Raw genomic sequence first — 23,126 nt, 5'->3', positions numbered from 1 at the left:
TTCTTTTCCACTTAAATTTTTCTTACTTTTCTAGGTAGAATAATTAAGAAACAATTACTACTTCTTTGAAGGACTGCCAATATTACAAAGAAAAGAAAAGCCCTTATGCCATAAGAAGTAATCAAATATTTAGTCAGAGGAAGTAAGCTTTAATGACTTTACAGAAATTATAATTAATGAGGAGGGTCAACTAGTTTATCAAGAAATTTCTGTTCTTTCAAAATCATTCTGAGCCCTAATTCAGCTTTGAACTGAATTTTTTGTCATTCTAGCATAATTCCAATACTGGTTGGAATGCTATCTCTGTTTCACACACTTCAGCCATGAAATTGTATTGCTTAATTTTTGTTTCATTCTGATTGACTCTTCCACAAAGTGTTATTTTGAAAATTGAATGAAAACTCAGTAAGCAGTTTAGATCTACAGGACTCATTTTCATCATTTAAACTATTTTCGAAGTAATGAAATTGAATAATTAATAATAGTTTAAAAATTTGCTGAGAAATGGTAAATTAATTTTTGAAATCGATGGGATCAGACATAAATAATTTACATTTATCATCTCTTTCTCATAAAACTTAACAATGGGAAACTGTCTTAAATGAGAAATAGGCTAGATATTTATAGCTTATGAAAAATGGTTGATTACTCTAAAGCATGCACCCTAAATTGTGGTAAATTTATTATTATATGTGTTGTCTGCACAAATATATATTATAACACAATATGAAAATATCAGTCATTCATCAAATTACTAGCAAACCACTTTCAGACTTTATGGAAACATGTAAGTTAAACATTCAAACTATGAGTCCCTTCCAGCCTGTATATTAGAGAAGACAGTTATCATTGCCACAATCAGAATAACATCATTTCATATCCAAGTCCCAGTGCCTAAAAGTGTCTTGTGGAAGCATATGAGGACTGAATATGTAGTTATTTTGAATTTTAAAGGAGGTGTATATAAGAGAATTTACAAGTGAGAAACATAATATATTCCTGTGGTGCAGACTGCAGTTTACATCTTCCTCACATCAGCAATTTAGTGAAAAAAATCAGCCAGTGTTTCAACATGTAAAATTTATTTGTGCCTGGCAACATTAACAGTTAAGCAGGCATGAAATAGCACGTAAATTTGAATTTAGGAAAATCTGAAAGCCACATACACTTTGCTATTTTCTGGTTCTTATACAAAAGCTAATGATGACTGATCATATTTTTCCTCTTTTCAGGGGTATGGTTGTATAGTTGTCTTTATTTACTATAACCATAATGAATGCATGTGCTATACAGGTTATTTCTATTTAGTTTAGGTAAATAACTTACATGACTTGCAGAAAAGTGCTTTTTTCCACAAAGACTAGAAGACATTTTAAATTTCAATCAAAATTTTTATGGGCAAAGATGAAAATGTTAGTCAAGTGAAATCTAGTTTAGATGAATAAGTTATTATATAGATATTAAAGGAAACATTCTAAAATTAAATATATACACACCAGTATACACTACTTTGAAAAGTATACATTTTAGATGTTCAGCATAGGAAAGTTTTATATTAACTAAGCTGTTGCCAGAAATCTACACTTAAATCAAAACAGCTGTATGAGTTTCATTTTTTATCCTAACATTGAATACAAACTTTCAAATCAACAGTTTCTATTTCTTCCTAAGATTTTCTTTTATTGTCCATGTTTCTGCTAGTTTTTTACAATAAATATTTTATCTTTGTCTTTTAATATGCAAGTTTTAAGCTCATAATTTCTTTTAATTTCAATTGCTTTATTTTTCTCATTGTTATATTCTGTTTCTATTTCTCATGAGTATACTGAAGTTGACAACTGTCAAAATACAGTAAACTTCAGGGGAGAGAGTTAACTTCCCTGAAATTTTATTTTTTAGGACTATGCTGAGAAGGAGAATACCATAGCAAAAGCTCTGGAAGATCTGAAGGCTAATTTTTACTGTGAACTCTGTGATAAGCAGTACTATAAGCATCAGGAATTTGACAACCACATTAATTCATATGACCATGCTCACAAACAGGTAAGAAATTTTTTTTTCATAAAAAGCTGACATTTCTGAACTTGAATAGTAGACTGTAAAATATGAATATATATTTTATAATTTTTCTCTGATCTCCAGTTTTTAAAGATGTTATTCTGGTATGAGGTTTTGATGATATTTAGCAAAATATATATTTTTAAAAAGCATCATAAACAAAGTTTGAAACCAATGACTGATGTAAAAAAATTTCATTTAATTGCCTTTTCATGAGTGTTGGTGTCTTGAAAACAGTATTATACAAGTGATGATCTTCTAAATGTCTTCAAATGTATTAAGTATTAAACATTTAAATCAATGTTATATTCATCAAATGTAAATACATTTTTATACATACATGAGTGCATTGCTTAGTGATGAGGGACACTTTCTGAAAAATGAGTCCTTCCGCAATTTCATCATCAGACAAACAGCCTCATGTACTTACACAGGCAAAGACATCTACAAAGTCACTGGGCAATATAATCTTTTGGGACAGCCATCATTTCACATGCCATTCATCACTGACGAATTTGTACAGCTCCTGATTGTAGCTCATTATAGAAAGCAGTTTAGATTTCAACTACCATGGAAACATAAAGAAATAGAAATCTGTGTGCTACAAATGGTCCAGGGTTATGGATTAAATAAGTATATAATGTGTATAATGTAGTTTGTTTTAATGTTCTTGCATTTTACTGTCAATTGTAAATCTAAGATTGATTTTGTAACACTGTATAAAGATGCATTTAAAATAGTGATTATGTTAGACATGAAGTTAATATAGATTTCATTTTTCTAATGTGCTTTATGTTTATCATTCAACTTTGATTTTTTTTGTTGTTTTTTTGTTTTTTGCTAGTGATATGATAGCCTTTTTTGCTTTACTTTAAAGCATTTTCTAATTTAAGCATCACCTACAAAGACTGACTGAAGAACTCATTTGGATATAAATGAAAGGCACAGGTTTGACCATCCCATAAAATCAGATTTATTTAACATAAGAAAAAGTAGCGGGAAATGATCACATTTTTCAATCCTTATAAATGAATTGTGGGTATTTTATTTTGCTATCAATTTTTCATACTAACTAAACTGTGCTTTGGGGAGGCTGTTGAAGGGAGAAACTAGCCTTTAATTATGTAGTGATAAATTAATGAACATTTAGCTTAATGATCAGCCCTTGGCTTTTTCTCCTTGTATGTAGTAGATCCACTAGCACTCTGGTAATGTCTAAATAAATAGAAATATAAAAAAATTCCTTTCTTACTAAAAAGGCACACATATAAATTTACCATTGCTTGATTTGAACATTAACATCCATCAGGAAGTAATATTGATTTTTTTCTAAATTTGTTGACATTAATTTTATAAACACACAAATTAATTCTGCAGTGTGTTGCTAGGGTGGCAAATCTGAGAAAGTAGTTCTCTTGTTTTTTTCCTAGGAATCTGAGAGCACAAGATATGTTGTTACACATATGTTTCATTACGTAAAGTAAGTATTTAGAAATGTATATGTTTGTTTAAGAGTGTTTTAATAGCGATTAATATGGTTTTCAATAGATTATAACATTTTAGTTATAAGGTTTCATAAAGGTCAAACTCACTTAGATTATCCTGAGGATCTTTGTATTTCCTTATTCTTTTAAACTTGGCCTACTATATATTCTATACAAATAAGCTAAGGGAATTTAGGGGGATCCATCTTGTTATTTTGAAGGGCCAGAGGTTCACATTTGAAAATACTCTGGGGCATCAGGCCAGATAGAGAGATACACTTTCAAAATGTTCTGGTAGATAGCATTGTGACAATTGATCAATTTGTCATGAGATGATATTATAGTAGCTTAAAATGTGTAAAATCTATATATTCATTATGTCCCTTCTCTTCAGGATAGGGGTACATCTTTGAGGGTGTTTGGCTAGGGAATTCTCTCCCTTTAAGGAAAAAATGTGTCACCGAATGACAGCTATCCATATTTTTAACACCTGATTCCGAACTCCTTGGATACTTTAAATGAAGAAGAAGCAGAAACTGGCTGGGGGTGGACAATTTAGAGTATTATTTATTGAAAACCTAAGGTTGGGATACTTTAAAAACAAATAAACATAGAAAAGTTTACCTACTGTCTGATAATGGCTTGAAATAACTCTTGAAAATTAGGTTTTATTTAGGATTAAGTTCACTAAACAACCTGTCTGCATATGGAACAGCAACAACAACAATAAAAGAAATGCACAAGAGAAATAAATGTAAAGTCACTCTGTGAAAGTTGATGGAGAGAGTATAGAAATAGCAATTTTGATTTCTATATATGTTTATTTGTCTCTTTTTCTAGCTTTGGGAAAGTTTCTGTAATGATTCCTTTGAATAAGCTTTCTATCCCTTTGACATTCTCAATTCCTTCTTAAATCCCTATAATGCAAAGTTCTTTTAAGCTTTCTTCAATCCTATATATTACATTTTTTTCTCCTTCAAGGCTGCATTCACAAACAGCTGGTCTTTGAGCTCACTAATTCTTTCTTCTATGCAATCTATTGCATTTTTAAATTTTGCTTAGCCTATTTTTCATCTCAAGGATTTCTGTTTTTAAATTGCTTCCATCTATTTTTTAAAGTTTCTTTTTTTGGAATGTGAACTATTTCTCTGTGTTTTCTTCAGGCTCATTGTATTCCCTTAAAACAGCTGACTTAAATTCTCTGAGTTTCAGCGTACTGTTTAATATCTGATCTCTTTCTGATCCTTTATTTTGAACTTTGGCTGAGGTCATGATTTCCTCAAATCTCTTGATATGTCTTGGTGTGTGTGAAGTCAACTGGGCATTAAATGATTAAATTTTTATTCCAGTCATCATAATCTGGCTTTGTTTGATCCTGCCTTTCAAAAATTCTAATCAGGCTGCTCTGCTTCTTTTCTTTGAGCCTGTATTCACTTCAGCATGGGATGATGACTTATATACAGGTTTTTTGGGAGTTCACCATGGATGAGTGTTCACTGTCTCAGCACTAGACAAAACTCCAAGATCAATTTGTCCCAAATCCACCATAAGTGTCTTGTTTACCATGAACTTGGGAATTACCTAAAAAGAGCAATCTATTTCTATAAGCCTCTTAAGGTAATTAATGGCCTATGGTTAAGCAGTACAGGATTTGTTTTCTGCCAGCATTTGGCAGACTCAATATGGAGGGATGTACTCCATGCCCCTGTGCCATGTCTGTGGCCACTGATTACACAATGCTGTATTTTGCACTGAGCCTACTATAGTCTACTAAGTCCAGTGCAATATCAGCTGGAACAACACACAATCTATGGGATTGCCTACAGTTAAAATGGACTCAAGACCCAGGAACACTGCCATCAGTTAGGGGAACCTGGCACCACACCTGTTCCAAAGACTTCGTCCACAGACACTGATCTGAGGATAGGAGCCATTAAAAGCTGATCAGTGTTAGATTTCGCCAGCTAAGCACTGAAATCCAAAGCAAATCCTAGGCTTACTATAATGTCCTACTCCTAGAAAATCGAGTCTTGCTCTACAGTATGGTGTCTGAGATTGGTAAAGACCACCAAAGATCATGCTAAGCTGGATTACACCTGGATCTCAGTCTCAAGGATGTGCATAGTCTTAGGAATACATCTTTGTCCATGCTATAGATATTGGTGATGCAGGCTAAACCCCAAGTACATCCTATTATGGTGAAGAAGTCTGCCTGGTTCCAGAGCAGGTCTAAAGGCTTTGTCAATATAAGTATTGGCTTGGGATAGTTGTGCTGTCTAAGGTTTTTAGATGATACTTCATGACAGTCCTTTGGCTACCATGGCTGACACTATGCTGGGTGATTCTTAAGTCTCACAGTCACAAGGATGTGCACAGTCTCTGAGATTTGAGGGCTCCCATGACCACTCAGGGCTGGCAATGATGCAGGTCAAAACCTGAGTCTGTCTTGACATCATGCAAGGCCCTTTGATTTCTTTTTATTTCAAGGTCTTACTGTGCTAGGACCAAGCACTGAATTGCAAGGCAAATTTCTGTGCTATCTTTCATGTCCTTCTCCTCCATAGGTGGAGTCTTATTCTACTCTCTGCTACCTGCTGCTGTGGGAGGAGTGGTGAGGTTTACTTTGCTGTTTTGCTAACAGTTCCAACAGCTCAGGCCACAGGCATTTGCACAGAAAAGCAAATAATATTATTAACACATGTAAAATTCAATACTCTGCAAAAAAATGACAGTTTAAATGCAATCATTATTTTCTCTATGTACACAAAATAGTTGATTTATTATTTTAAAACATAGGAAATAGTTTTACATAATAATAAACTCAGTATTTTAACGTAACCATATTTCCCCTTACCTAGAACAGTATCACTTTATACCCACTGACCTGGTTTAATTTTTATGTGTCCTCCCTTTGGGTAACTAATAAGATGGTTAGAATACTTTTCAATGTTTATTGAAAAGTAACAATATTTTTGGACATTTAATGAATGTGGAAGTTTAAAGGCAATGGTCTAGCAAGCCTCATTTTTCTTGCTAGTTATATATTTATCCAATCTCTGGAATGTTAAAGGAAATGTTATTTTAAATCTAAAAGAACATATTGTTACTATATTTATATGTATCCATGAGGAAATCACATAAACATATATTTGCATGTGGAACAAATTCATCTGAAGAGTCCAGACATCTATGTAGCTCACAGTAGCTCTATCAGTAACTGCTTTATGGACAGAGCTTTTTATTTAAGTTCTTCAGAGTTCTATTTTTGTGTCTATACACAGAGGATTTTGTTGAGGTGGTTTTCTTTGGCCTGTCTGGATCACAATTTCTAGAATTCAAAATTGTCAAGTGTGATAATAAGTCCTATGCATCATTGTAAATTATCCATATATACTCAATTGCACACCTTACAATTGATTCTCTCGTGTGAAAAGATGAATAAAATAGTTTCTAGTAAAGTTATATCATTCTGAATTCTAGTCACTGAGATTAAAAAAAGAAGATCAGAGAATCAGCATCAGGTAAAAGAAACGATTTTCCTCTAAACCATTTCACCTGTTCATCTGCCCTTAAAGTAAAGCCACACAGTGTCTGTCCTCTCACCTGGCAGCCTGTGGGCAATTCAGAGCTATTTTCGCTGTAAGAGATTTGTCATACTGATGCTATGAAGGGATAGAAAAGGGAATGATTGCCTTATTGCTACTGTCCCTCAAACATCTTGATTTTTGCTTTAGTGGCTGCAATGTGGCTGAAATACTTCCCCAAAGGCACTGAAGTGCCCTCCACCTCCGCAAGTCAGGATTCAGTACCTTGCTGCTTGCTGTTTTGTTCTGCCCCAGAGGAAGTCAAGGTCAGGCTGGGTTGTTGGAATGTGTTATTCCTGCAGGGACTTCTACTGCTATAGAAATGGAATAACTTTATTCCTCAATTTGAACATTTCCTAATAATTTAAACTGCTGTTCAGCAATATGACACTGGAGAAATGAATTACTTTTTGATATTTTTGTGTAAATATTCACCTGTGGAATAAAAGCACATATCAATTAATGGTTAATTTAAAATGAATACACCACACACACACACACACACACACACACACCCCGTAAAGTCACTTCAGATATCTTCTATGAGATATTCATTATTTGTGCTTGTGTGCTGTGTAGTTCAGTTTAATTGTGCTTTTTTTCTTGCTGTTTTAAAAAATTACTCTGAAATTTTTTTCTTAGTCTAAAGGAAGAACATATCATTCGCTCCTCTACAACCTCCAAAACCTCAAATGATTGTCCCAAGTACGCATATATCTATCTATACAAACATATATCATAAAACATAAATCATCATTCTACTGTTCTCTTTTGACATTTCTTATTTAAAGTCACTCATGATTCATACAGCACTAAACTGCGGGTTTTGTCTTAAGTTTTCACCAAACTTTGGATAAAAATAATAATTTCTACTATCTGAATGGTTGTCAGTTTTATAAATTTTCTCCCAATCAATTTCAAGTCTTCTTGCTTCCTTTCTAATGTCCATCATTTATCGGGCTAAGATGATGGAAGATGAACTCAGTCAATCAGTGTTGAGTGCAGGAAAAAAAGAAAATAAAACAAACTGAAAGCAAATGTTTCTGGTCTATATTACCTAAATGTAACTGTGCATTAGAAAAACACTTGAAAAACAATCATAAGAGAAAAATAAGAGAAAAATACAGCTAATTATAGGGATTTCATTTTATGAATGTCAATTAGCCATTATAATTCATTAAAAACATTCAACTTTTTGGTGACAATTTCTCTCTCTCTCTCTCTCTCTCTCTCTCTCTCTCTCTCTCTCTCTCTCTCTCTCTCTCTCTTCTATATATATATTTTGGAACCCAAGATTTAACTCAGGGTAACTTGACCACTGAGTCACATCACCAGCCCTATTTTGTATTTAGAGACATGTTCTCATGGAACTGCTTAGTGCCTTTCTTTTGCTAAGGCTGACTTTGAACTAGAGATCCTCAAGCCTCAGCCTCCTCAGCTGCTGGGATTACATGCATGTGCCACCATATATGGCAAATTTATTCTTCTTATTGTTTGTTTGACAACTTGGTTGGTGTTATCAATGAGATTGCATGTTTTAATTTTTATCATACTATTTTATAGTACTTTGTTAATAAATATATTTTGTGTGATTACATCTATTTTGAGAAATAATTTACAAATTTATTATATATTTTTTACTGTGTGCAAAGATTTATCTTTCTTTATTATTATTATTTTTAAGAAATTGAGAAACTTTCTGGGTGTTTGTTTCTTTGTGTTTTTGTTTTTGTACTGGGAATTGAGCCCAGATCCTGTGCATGCTGAGTAAGTGCTCTACTACTGAGTTATATTCCCAGTCCAGGAATTATTTTTAATACAATTAGATTTCTTAGAAAAAAATTCATCTGGTAAAAAAAAAAAGAAATATATAAATATAAGATTAACAAAATGTGAGGATTCCAGAGCAGCACCTCTCGAATATAAATTTTTTCTCTCTAAAATTTTCATCTGCTAATCCTATCAAGAGTCAAACTTTACATGATCTGCTGAAAGGATTATCTCAAAATATATTTCAAGATCCTCCCTGCATTTTTAGCAACTAAGACTTCAGTATTTCTGCTTCTGTGGTAGGAGGCAGTCATGGTATAGAACAACAACAAAAAATCTTTAATTCTAGTTGAATGTTAAAATCACCAGAGTTTTAAAAATAGAATTCCAGAGTCTGGTATAGATCCATGGCTCATGCTCATGTTGGAAGATTTCCAGATAATTATAATATGAGGCTACTGTTGAGAAATGGAATGGGGATAGCCAGGGTAGTAAAGTTAATATTATATGGAAATCTGATAACATGTTTGTGTCCTTCTGTGGTCTAGAGGATATAGAATCGCTAAATTGCAATCCTTTTGGTTACAAAACAATTATTGAAAACAATGTAAAGAAGATGGAGTGAGAAACAAAGAGGGTGAAGACAGGCAGTTAAACAACTAGATTAAGATTTTTCCTCTTAAACAATGAGCTATAGAGGAATAAATGTACTACAAAGAAATAGAGAAAGAAGAAACCCTGGAAAGAGAATGCCTTTGGGGCTACTTGATCCACATCTATTTGAAACTCAGCCAATATCAAATACATTTTAGCAGCAGAATGAATTTAAGAAACAAATTGTTTGGTTGAGCTTTTTAGGATATTACTTTAAACATGAGATAAAGTCATCTCAAATTTTCCTGCCGCCCTCTTGAAGGTTTCCGAAGGAAACTATTTGGAAACTGGTGATCCTGCCACAGATGGGGGTGAGATGCAGGTAGATTCCTTTGTCAATGAGCAGGACAGAAAGCATGGCTAACTGAAAGATGTCTGACTTGCTAAAGGAAACTAATACGGAACAGCATTTGAATCATCAGAAGAAGACTGATGAGTCTTCAAATAGAGGTATAAAAAACATACAGTGGGACACTCTAGGCGTTGTCTTTAGAAATGGAGGCACTAGTATTCTCTATGATTAGAGAAAACAGATAATCTCTAAGCAGAATGTGTGAATTTCAGCTGTCTAAACAATATGTAAGACGACTCCACCTGTCACCCAACACGCACATATATACCCAGTAACTAAGAATATCTGGATTGGAGTAAGGAAAAAAATAGGAAGCAACTATACTATAAAAATGTCATTAACAATCTATTTCTATATAGGTTGAAATACTATTCATTTTCTACTACACATTTGGGATAGCTCAGGTAGATGGGAATGTAATTTGTTTAGAAAATAAGAAAGCAAAAATGTCTTTTTCACACCTAAGATACAACACATAGTAATATTTCACTCTCTTACATATTTTACCAATCAGCATTTCACTATTAACAATATAAACAATAATTTTATTTTGCTTTTTAAGTTATGACAATACCCAAATTTCTAGAATGTACTAAAATATATCATACTTGATCATGAATATATAAAAAATAAACAGGCTATGAATAGTTAAAAATGCTTAGTAATTAACATTATGCTTGCTTATTTTAGAATTGCCTATGTTTAGCATTAGATGAATTATTACCTTTTGAGATCACCAGCTATTATTTCTAAAAGAAAAACATTACTCATGGAGGACTAGAAACAGAATAAGAAGATAAATGTATAAATATGTATTCATATTACATTTATAATCACTTATGTATGTAGTACATATATATGTATATATTTTGAGTATAAACATATATGCAATTAGTTTACATTCTTCCTTAACCCAGGAATAAAAATATTTGCAGTCTTAGTAATTTGGTATTGGAAGTGTTATAAATACATATTATCTTTGCAAGCAGTGATGACAAAGGAAAATTCTGGAAATATTTAACATACAAAATTACATGAAATTGGCTACATGATAATTATCATAACTTCTGGCAAAAGAACACAGTGAAGTTTGAAATCCCATTTGTAATAACCATTTTCTTTCTTGAAATAAATGACTTTTGTTTTTACTGAACATTTGGTTCATCAGTGCTTTCAGAGGCAGCCATAGATATAAACCTTTTTAAAATTTAATCTGGACTTCAGAGAAGTTATGAAATTAGCAAACACAAGCTATTGTGTTGACATGCTGTCATCAATTCTTTATGTGCTGAAATTTTATTTTATCGCAGTAATCATTATTCTGTGAACAGACAAATTTGAGATGCCATATGTCTTAATTCTTTTTATGTTAAAACAACAGAATACCTAAATCTGGTGATTAATAAGGAACAGAAATTTTTTGGCTAAAAGTGGAGAAATCCAGGAAACAAAAGGCCAGTATCTGTTGAGAATATCCTTGCTGCTCTTCTGGTGATGGAAGGCAGTAAAGCAAGAAGGAGCAAGAGGGGACTAGACTCTTCCTCTAGCACAGAGTCAATCCCACTCAGCCCAATCGCCTTTTAAATAGACCAACTCATCATACTGTTACAATAGCAATTAAAATTCACCTTGAGTTTTGGAGGAGACAAACACTCAAACCAAGAACAGTGTGCAATTAATATAATACTGTTACATAGACCTCAAGGTGATTCTGTTAGAATTTTTTTCTAAAATGTAAGAAATAAGCTTAATACTATGAATTATTCATAGCTGCAAAACATAATCTCAACAATTCTCAAATGACCATCCCTAAAAATAGTAGTAACTCCCTTTTTACTCCCTAAGCTAAGGTTCTAGTTTTTGCTTACTATGTTATTCTAACCCTTTGATGTCATATCTACCTCATGATGATCTTTAATGAGTGTTCATTGAAGAGAAATGTTAATGAGTAAATGAAGGGATTCTGGTTTCTTTGTAAAATGAAAGTTAGATGATGGAAAAAGAAGAGGAATAGATCTTCAATGATGCCTCAGATCATTATGGTAACAATAGAGAGAGATATAGGTGAATATCAAGCAGAAATATTCTATATGTAGAAGCAACATGACTACAAATGAATTGAGCATTAAAGACAGAAAGAAGAAAGTACAATCTAGTGCCTAGATTGCTGGCATGAATTGCCACAGTCTGGATGCAGCAAAATAACTGGGGGGTGATGAACAACTTGTGTAGATTGATACAGCAGGAGTGGAAGCCATTTATTGTAGGACAGGAATGGTATTTATACAATCCACACAGCTTATCTAATTAACATAAACTAGATACAGCAGTCAACCAATAAGGAATCTCCACACTTAATGGCTCGGTGGAGTTACTTCACAAACCACTCCCCCTGGCATTTTGCCAGGAGCCATCCAGACTTGTTTACAGACTCTAACAATGAATATCTGGGAAGATAAATTTTTTGCATAGGTCCCATCCTGGACAGGAAGGAATCAGAGTTAATTGGGTAGATAGAGTTCTGTTTCTCTTGGTTCCCTCCAAGTGGTTTTCAGAATAGTGTGACTTCATGCTCCACATTTGAAATTCTTAGATCCTTAGAAGATATATATCAGATTTTAGTGTATCTTTTAAATAAATTGTTTTACTGAATTATTTTATTTTATCTGAATCTGTAATATATACATTCTCTATATGTTTTTAGAAATATGATAAAGAAAACATGTCAAATCTTTCTTTTGTTATTGCTTGGTCATTGAAACACCTATTCTCAAGCTGTACTCCAAAAATCAGGGGTGCTTGTAATATGTGTGAACTTGTCAGAAAGTTATATTTTTTTCAGGCCATCTGTAAACCTTTTGAGTCTAAGAGAACCAATATTTTTTCTGTTTAAAAATTACTTTACATATAATGTACCTAGGTTATATTCAAATTGTCATTACTTAGTATTAAATTATGATAATTAGCACATAAAAGTAATGATAAAGTTTATCCTTAGAATTAAAGCAGAATTTCAAATGAAACGGTCCCTGAATTTTCTCTAACCAACATTCTACCTCTCATATTCATCCTTGCCTGGTTGGTGAAAAGTAAATGTGTAGAAACACATGTATGTGCTGACTGAAAAGCGTATGCAGGCCCATTACCAAAACAGATCTCTTGCTTAGCTGATCCTGATTTCTCTGATTTTGATGTGTATTCTCACCATAGGAATCTAATCCCTAGAGGCAATGTGTGAACTTTGAATAATGTAACCCAAATATCTGCCGCACTACTGTAAAAATTAAACATCTCCGTTACAGTCATGCAGTCCAGAATCTCTCCCAGTCCTGCTAGATGCCTACCAAAAGAAAGCAGTGTTTCAGGCACTGAAACATTAAAGGCTTTGTTATTGTTTATTTGATTGCTTTATTGGAGGATTTTGAAATGAAAAAAAAAAGCAGCAGAATATATAGACTGTGAGTAGAAAATACTGTGTAATATAACAAAGTGTCCTACTTAGTGGAAATTGTATGAAGACAATAATCTATATTAAGATATTTATTTTTACAGTTTTTGAATTTAATGTATTTTATATGCATTCTATGGTGCCTATTGGATAAAATATATTTAATTAGGTGTACAAATGCATAAGAAACAACATTAAATTACAGTTTCAATGGTTTTCTCATCAATACAAACACACATCTTAAATATAGTATATATAGTGTATATATATACACATACATATTTAAAAATGTATTCATGCTAACATGCATATATTTAATGCACTATAAATATTATATACAAGTATGAAATCAATTTAAAGTGTTATTTACATTTTAGCAATTAAATTTCACATCAATTTATTCATGTGATTTATGCCATATATAATAATTAAATTACTAATTAAAGTATTCTTCCATCTTTACACTTGCTTAAAATGTTCCTTCAGGTTTTTGTACCAGTTTTGAAAATATTGCCTAAGTATACAGTTCAGGAGTACATGCTGCTTGTATTTTTGCAATAAAGAGAGATTAATGTGAAAAGGTTGATGCCTCTGTAGTGATATTCCTCAGAGCCAAAGGTGAAGTCTAATCATCAGAATGATGTGTTCCAACCAAGAAGGTGTGATTCATTTCACAAAATTCCTAACAAAATTCTCTGCAGAATAGTAACAACTTCTTTTTTTAGCATATTGATAATTTCTTTTAAATTTAAAAATGTCACTGTGCTGTTTCATTTTAACAAAGATGAATGCTAAGTGTTTAACTGAAATATCTCACAAAGAAATGATTTGCTAAATGTTAAATCCAACTTTGTTTCACCACAAATATTGTTTTGGGCTGTAGAAGCTGTTTCACTCTGGAGTCCATAAGAAATTTACCATAAACGTTTTAATCCAAATATAGTTTACACAGGAGAAAAAAATAAGAGAAAAATAAATCATTATTATCAAAAGGCAAAAAAACATAATGCTTCAAAGAAAATATTACACACAGTTTATTTAGTTTATGTTCAGCCACAATATCTTTATGGAAAAATAATAAAAAGGGGAACAAACAATTTTTTTTCTGGAGTACCTCTCAGAAATAAATATATATTCATATTTGTGTATATGTATTGTATATATTACTTTTTCTTCAACATGTGAAATCATGACTCTCATGAAGTATGAAATTATGTCATTTGGAGAAAGATGAATGGAATTTGAGACCATTATGTTAAGTGAAATAAGCCAAACAGAAAAGGCTAAGCGTTTCCATCCTCATATCAAATAAAGTAGACTTCATGCCAAAGTTAATCAAAAGGGATAAAGAAGGACATTTCATACTGCTTAAGGGAACCATACACCAACAACACATAACAATTATAAACATATATGTCCCAAACAATGGAGCAGCTATGTTCATCAAACAAATTCTTCTCAAGTTCAAGAGTCAAATTGACCACAACACTATAATCTTGGGTGACTTTAACTCACCTCTCTCACCACTGGATAGATCTTCCAAACAAAAGTTGAAAAAATAAACTATAGATCTTAATAATGCAATCAATATCTTTGACTTAACTGACATATATACAATATTTCATCCTTTATTAGGAGAATACACTTTCTTCTCAGCAAGACATGGATTATTCTCTAAAATATACCATAAAATATGCCACAAAGCAACTCTTAGCAAATACAAAATAGCAGAGACACTACTCTGCATTTTATCAGATCATAATGGAATAAAATTAGAAATTTTATAAATAAAAATTATTCCAACACCTGAAGACTAAGCAATATGCTTCTGAATGAACAATGGGTTACAAAACACATCAAGAGGAGGTTAAAAAATTCTTAGAGGTAAATGAGAACATGGATACGACATATCAAAATCTCTGGGACACTATGAAAGCAGTACTAAGTACAAGTTCATTGCTTGGAGTTCATTCTTCAAAAGCAGAAAAAGTCAACAAATAAATGACTTAACACTACATCTCAAAGTCCTAGAAAAAAAAAAAGAACAAATCAACACCAAGAGAAATAGAAAGCAAGAAATAATTAAAATTAGAGTTAAAATCAATGAAATCAAAACAAAAGAAATAATTGAAAAAAAAATTGACAAAACACAAAGTTGATTAATTGAAAAAATAAATAAATTTGACAGACTCTTAGCTACATTAACAGAGAAGGAAAGAGAAAGCTCAAATTACTAACATACATGATGAAAAAGTATCACAATAGACACTACAGAAATACAGAGTGGATAATTAGAAATTGTTTTGAAAACTTGTACTCCAATAAAATAGAAGATATTGAAGACATCAACAAATTTCTTAAGTCATATGATTTGTCCAATTAATCAGGATGATATAAACAATTTAAACAGACCAATATTAAGAGATAAAATAGAAGATGCCATCAGAAGCCTACCAACCAAGAAAAGCCCAGGACTGGGTGGATATGCAGATGAGTTCTACAAGAACTTTAAGAAAAACTAACACCAATATTCTTCAATTTATTTCAGAAAATAGAAACAGAAGGAGCATTTCCAAACTCATTCTATGAGGCCAATATAACTCTGATTCCCAAACAAGGCAAATACATATCAAAGAAAGAAAACTTCAGACCAATATGTCTAATGAACGTAGATGCAAAAATTCTCAATAAAATTCTGGCAAATCAAAAACAAAAACATATCAAAAAGACATTGCACCATGATCAAGTGGGATTCATCCCAGATATGCAAGGTTGGCTCAACATATGGAAAACAAGAAATGTAATTCATCACATCAATAGACTTAAAGATAAGAATCATATTATCATCTGAATAAATGCAGAAAAAGCATTTGACAAAATACAGCACCCCTTCATGTTCAAAACACTAGAAAAATTAGGGACAACAGGAACATATCTCAACATCATAAAGGCTATCTATGCTAAGCCTAAGACCAACATCATTCTAAATGGAGAAAAATTGAAGGCATTCCCTCTAAAAACTGGCACAAGACTGGGACACCCTCTTTCACCACGTCTATTTAACATAGTTCTTGAAACATTGTTCAATTAGACAGATGAAAGAAACGAAAAGGGATATGCATAGGAAAAGAAGAACTTAAATTAGCACTATTTGCTGACAATATGATTCTATACCTAGAAGAACCAAAAAGTTCCACCAGAAAATTTCAGAACTACTAAATCAATTCAGAAAACTAGTAGGATATAAAATCAACACCCATAAATCAAAAATTTCAGAACTACTAAATGAATTCACCAAACTAGTAGGATATAAAATCAACACCCATAAATCAAAGGCATTTCTGTATATCCGTAACAAATCCTCAGAAAGGAAAACTACCTGTTTTCAATAAAGTAAAATACTTGTGAATCAATTTAACAAAAGAGGTGAAAGATCTATATAATGAAATTACAGAACCCCAAAGAAAGAAATCAAAGAAGAGCTTAGAAGATGGAAAGATCTACCTTGCTCTTGGATAGGCAGAATTAATATTATCAAAATGACCATACTACCAAAAGCACTATACAGATTTAATACAATTCCAAACAAAATCCTAATGGCATTCCTCATAGAAATAGAAAAAGAAATCATGAAACTCATCTGGAAAAATAATAGACCTAGAATAGCTAAAGCAATCCTTAGTGGGAAGAGTGAAGCAGGTGGCATCACGATACCAGACCTTGAACTATACTACAGAGCAATGATACAGAATAGAGGACACAGAGACTAACCCATGTATTTAAGGAAGAAAAAGACACGTAAAAAACACATTAGAAAGGACAAACCTTATTGCAAAAAATATCATAACTATTTTGAATATAAATGTACTATATACTCCAAATAAAAGACAAAAATTATCAGACTACATTAAAAAAGATAAAAACTATAAGCTATATTAATTTCTGGGACACAAATAGGTAGAGTGATAGAAAAGATGTTCCATTTAATCATAACCATGAAAACTGGGGAAGATATACTAGTACAGGCAACATAGAATTTAAGAGAAGGAATAAAAGAAAGAGAAAAATCACAAACTAACATCATTACTAAAAAAGACAAGCAAAATAATGCTGAGAATTTGACATAATTGAAACACAGAAATCCAATAAAAGTATGGAAAACTTGAGAAAACCCAGTTAAAAATGATCTATATAAAAAACTCTATATGAAAATAATGCAGGTTATTTTGTATAGGGAGGAAAATTTTATTTAAAGTCCCATGGTTTCTGAAGTCTTAGTCCAGTAGAAGGTTGTCTCCATTCCTCAGGGCTTAAGATGAAGCCAAATATCCTGGTGGAAGAGTATGGAAGAAAGAGGAGTGAAGCAGGTGGCATCACTATAACAAAAAAAAGCATGGTATTGGCACCAAAACCGACTGGTAGACCAATGGTACAGAATACAGGACACAGAGACTAACCACAAAATTACAAAACTACAATTATCTTATATTAGACAAAGATGCCAAAAACATACATTGGAGAAAAATATATCCACATGAACAAATGGTACTGGGAAAACTGGAAATCCATATACAACAACATGAAATTAAACCCCTGTTTTTCACCATGCAGAAAACTCAACTCATAGTGAATTAAGGACCTAGGAATTAAACCAGAGACCCTGAATCTAATAGAAGAAAAAATAGGCCCTAATTTTATCATGTCAGATTAGGCCCCAACTTCTTTAATAAGATGACTATAACACAAGAATTAAAATCAAGAATCAATAAATTGGATGGATTCAAACTTAAAAAGTTTTTTCTTAGCAAAAGAAACAAACTGTGAGGTGAACAGAGAGCCTACATTTTGGGAGCAAATTTTTACCCCTCACACATCATATAAAGCACTAATCTCTAGGGTATATAAATAACTCAAAAAGATAAACACTAAAAACACAAATAACCCAATCAGTAAATGGGCCAAGCAACTGAACAAACTCTTCTCAGAAGAGGATATGCAATCAATCAACAAATATATGAAAAAATGATCATAATCCCTAGCAATTAGAGAAATACAAATCAAAATTACTCTGAGATTTCATCTCACTCCAGTCAGAATGGCAGGTATTATGAATACAAATAACAATAAGTGTTGGTGATGGTGTGGGGGAAAAGGTACACTCATACATTGCTGGTGGGACTGCAAATTGGTGCAGCCAATAGGGAAAGCAGTATGAGATTCCTTGGATAATTGGGAATGGAACCACCATTTGACCTAGCTATCCCTCTCCAGGGTCTATACCCTAAGGACTTAAATACAGCATACTCACTAGTATAGCAATATGTAAATCAATGGATGTGCAACTGATGTGATTCTGCAATCTGTATACGGGGTAAAAATGGGAGTTCATATCCCACTTGAATCAAAGTGTGAAATATAATATATCAAGAACTATGTAATGTTTTGAACAACCAACAATAAAAATTAATTAAAAATAAATAAATAAAAAAATAAAAATAAAAATAAATAAATAAATAAATACAGCATACTACAGGAATACAGCCACATCAATGTTTATAGCAGCACAGTTCACAATAACTAAACTGTGGAACCAACCTAGATGCCTTTCAGTAGATTAATGGATAAAAAAATGTGGCATATATACACAATGGAATATTACTCTGCAATAAAATAGAATAAAATTATGGCATTTTCAGGTAAATGGATGGAGTTGGAGAAGATAATGCTAAGTGGAGTTAGCCAATCCCAAGAAATCAAATGCCGAATGATTTCTCTGATAGAAGGAGGCTGATTCATAGTGGGGTAGGGATAGAAAGCATGGGAGGAATAGATGAACTCTAGATTGGGCAGAAGGGTGGGAGGGAAAGCAGGGGCAGGAGGCTAGAAATGATGGTGGAATGTGACGGACATCATTATCCAAAGTACATGTATGAAGAGACAAACTGGTGTGAATATATTTTGTATACAACCAGAGATATGAAAAATTGTGTTTTATATGTGTAAGGTGAATTGTAATGCATTCTGCTGTCATATATAAAAAATCAATTAAAAAACAAGGAAATATGTAATCAATTATTAGAACTGGTGCATATTATAAATATATTCAAAAATATGGATATAAATATCATATTAATATGGTATATACTTTCTGAAACAACTTTTTTTATACAGAAAATATGTGTTCTTTAAAATGACTCAATTTTATTATGATTAAGGAAAATAGGAGCAAAAAGCTGTCCATCTCAGTTCTATCATCTTAAACTCACTTTCTCCCTAATTCTCAATGAGAAAACTAGGAAAGAAAATGAAAACATTTTAAAATAATACACGCAGAGAAAAAAAACAAGTGAAGAGAAAATAAACCAGGCAGAGTTTGGCTTAGATAGGCCTCTCTCTTTCTCTCTCTCTCTCTCTCTCTCTCTCTCTCTCTCTCTCTCTCTATTTCTCTATCTCCCCACATACATATGTATGTATGCATACATACATTAGACATACACAGATATGCCTGTACACATACACCATCTGCCCATACACATTTAGTCTACAAATTGTGAATAAACATAAGTTTATTATTGTTTTATGTGAATAAACATAAGTTAACATATATACATTCCTAATAAAAATAAGAAAGTAACATAGGTGATATCAATAATGAACAAATTAAAAGATTTCCTTTCAAAAAACTTACATTTGGTGGCATGAAGATAGTCAAAAACCAATTCAGTGTCTCAATATATAAGTTTATATATTATTAACATTGAAAAAAAGATGATAGAAATTGAATGAAAGGCAGGGTAAGTTTAGATGAAATAGTTAAAGCCACTGGGATGATGTGGCAGAAACTTAAAGTGAATGAGTGATAAAAAATATCTAAAGGAATACTTCCTGGATGCTGTAGAATGTCCTGGAGCATGATGTGCCTAGATTCTTTCAGTAACAAAAAGATGCCTATTCAGTCTGCCATTTGTGACAAAATGGATGAACCTGGAGGAAATAAACCAATCAAAATATTCCATTATTCTACTTATGATTACATTCATAGAAGCCCAGGATACAATAGAAGTCACTAGAATCTAAATGATGTGGAGAAATAGTCAATTATTTTTATGAGAGATGAATAGGGTCTTCAGATTCAATACATATGACAGTACATATAATTAAGAATATGTTTATTTAAAAATTTTTAAGAAGACATACCTTTGTTTAAATTGTTCTTACCACAAAAAGTAGAAGAAAGGCACAAGGACACTTTGGGACATATTGGATGTGTCTATAACCTGACTGGAGTAATGGGTATCACAGGCGTTTGCAAATGTTTGAACACATAGAATTGTATACATTAAATAAATGCATCTATCTGTATAAGCCACCCTTTGGCACCTGAGGGGAATTGGTTCCATATCTGCCCTACAGATGTCATAATCTAAGGGTGCTTATGACCCTTGCATAAAATGCTATAGTATTTCTAGTAACCTGGGCACATCTTTTCCCATATTTTAAATCATCTCTAGATTTGTAATAATACCTAATTTTCCACAAATGCTGTGCAAATTATAGTCATGCTGTATTATATTTAGAGAATAATGACAAGTAAAATCTATTCATGTTCAGTGCATATACAGTTCTTTAAAATGGTTTTGATATGCAACTGGTTGAATACATGAATGCATAATCCACAGATTTGGAGGAGTGACTGTCCTTCCATTATACCTCAGTAAAGCTAGTTAACAAAGAGCAGGGAGGGGAGTTAGGTGGTAGCCAATATGAGCAAAATGTACAGGCTAGGTAAATCAATAGGAAATGAATTTGTAAAAGAAAACTCAGCCCAGATTAATGAACTTTTAATAGTCCATAATAATGATTTGAGAATTTAGTTTTAAATGGCCTTGGATAATGTAAAAGTTCTATCTCAGAAGTAACACCATTTAAATTGTTTTTCAGGAAAAAAAAATCACGCTAGTTGTTATGTGCAGAATAGACTAGGAAGAGGGGGTTTTACAACAGAAACAAGATCAGTGGGAGGCTATTGCTATAATCCAGGGCACAGATGACAGTCGTTTGAGTTACATAATCGTGATTTCCATGATACTGATGGATTGGACTCTGGATGTAAAAGAAAGAAAGTTCATCAAAGTTTTTGTTACAGCATTTGATTGAAGGGTGCTGAAGAAAAATTACAAAGGGTTCAGAGTCAGGCATCAGGTTGCAGACTTGTCACATTTGAGTTTTCCTATATAGACTTTATGAGTATGCAATTAAATATAGTAATCAGGTGTTTAAAGTCATAAAATTGATGGCTATCCAGAGAATTCAATGATACAGAGTTGTGTAAGAGGGATGAATCCTTAAAACTCCACATATTGATAATTTGGGAGAGTGAAGACCGCATAACTATGGGACTTGAATGGGCAGCATGGTAGGGTGGAAGGAAAACAAGACAACTGTCAAGGAGAAGGGGTGAAGATCTGGATTAAAGATAAAGGTGATTACTTGATTTTGGATTCTAAAATGTGAAGAAATTGAGAGGAGTGTTTTTTTGAAATGATGGAGATGAATGCTTAACTACAGGTTCAAGTAAGTATAGTAGGTTCATACAAGGATGCAAAAGTGAAGTGAGTTCAGTTTCTGCTACTCAGAAGCAAGTGCTTCTTACAATTGAATGGCTCTTGAGAACATATAATAAAAAATGCAAGCACATAGAGGATTTAGATGTCTCTGGCAAGAGGCCATTCTTACACAACTATAAATATGCTAAGTATTTATTTTCTAATTTGTATTTGCTGCTGTAACTAATCACGATAATTAATTCTGGCTTTAATTCTAATTTAAATATCTCCACCTTTTTTTCTTGTGAGAAGTTTTCTCCAAAACACAGCTAGATAGTTCAGGAACTAAAACAGTAATCAATAAACATTCAGAAAATTGATTAAGTTATCATACTAAGACAATGAAAAACTATCTGATAACATGCTGACAATTTATTTTACCTTGGATAGAACTGTAAATAATGGTCAATAGCAATCATCAATAATAGTCCATCACTCTTAAGAATTTAGTTTTGTTGATTTCTTTTTAAAACTAACGCTTTCTTAAATTCTCATTAGTTAAAAAAGGTTGATATTTAATATAATCCTTAATATATTTTACTATATACATCTTATATTCTATATATTATTATATTCTATAACATATGCTATATAACAATAATATTATTTTAATATCATATATGTGTGATTTATATATTACATAATATGTGTATGTTACTCTTATACATTCTATGTTTACATACACACAGACACACATAATAAGAGAGATTATGCACTATGGATGCCATAAGAACAGTAAATGATTAAATAGCATATGCAATTACTATAATCTTTGTTTATATTTTATATTTTCTATAATTAGACCTTATATTGAAATTTCAAATCAATATAACTAAGAAATCTGTTTCTACATCTTTAGAAATTACTGTCTTCAATGCTCAGTTGACATTCTTCATAGGTCCCAAGTGCTTGACTACAGTAAGCTTTGTTTTCCTGCTGCTGACTAAAGTATTTTAGTGAGTTCTAAATAACTTTTCAATATTTATGCATCTATTCTGATTGTACCTTCTCCTTTCAGGCTTGGTCTAAACTACACATTTACTCTTACAATCTAAATTAAGAATGGCTTCCTTTGACTGTAAAATTTTCTCCATTGCCAATCTATACCAAAGGTGGCAGAAGGCCCTGCTGAAGTCTCCTACAATTAGCTAAAAGTAGACTGCAATGCTT

At 32.2% G+C, this 23,126-nt stretch overlaps 1 protein-coding gene across 1 annotated transcript in view; it reads left to right on the top strand.

Annotated features, from left to right (window-relative positions):
* The window catches only part of Znf804a (zinc finger protein 804A), a 285,210-nt gene that overhangs the window by 215,801 nt on the left and 46,283 nt on the right, over nt 1-23,126 (top strand). The window contains exon 2 of the mRNA XM_076866916.2: nt 1,900-2,043. Coding sequence (XP_076723031.2) covers nt 1,900-2,043 — 144 coding nt within the window. The remainder of the gene's footprint in view (nt 1-1,899; nt 2,044-23,126) is intronic.

The sequence above is a fragment of the Callospermophilus lateralis genome, chromosome 9 (genome assembly GCF_048772815.1).
Source record: "Callospermophilus lateralis isolate mCalLat2 chromosome 9, mCalLat2.hap1, whole genome shotgun sequence".
Classification (NCBI taxonomy): domain Eukaryota; kingdom Metazoa; phylum Chordata; class Mammalia; order Rodentia; family Sciuridae; genus Callospermophilus; species Callospermophilus lateralis.
The sequence above is the reverse complement of the archived record's forward strand: the minus strand, read 5'-3'. Positions and strand labels throughout refer to the sequence as shown.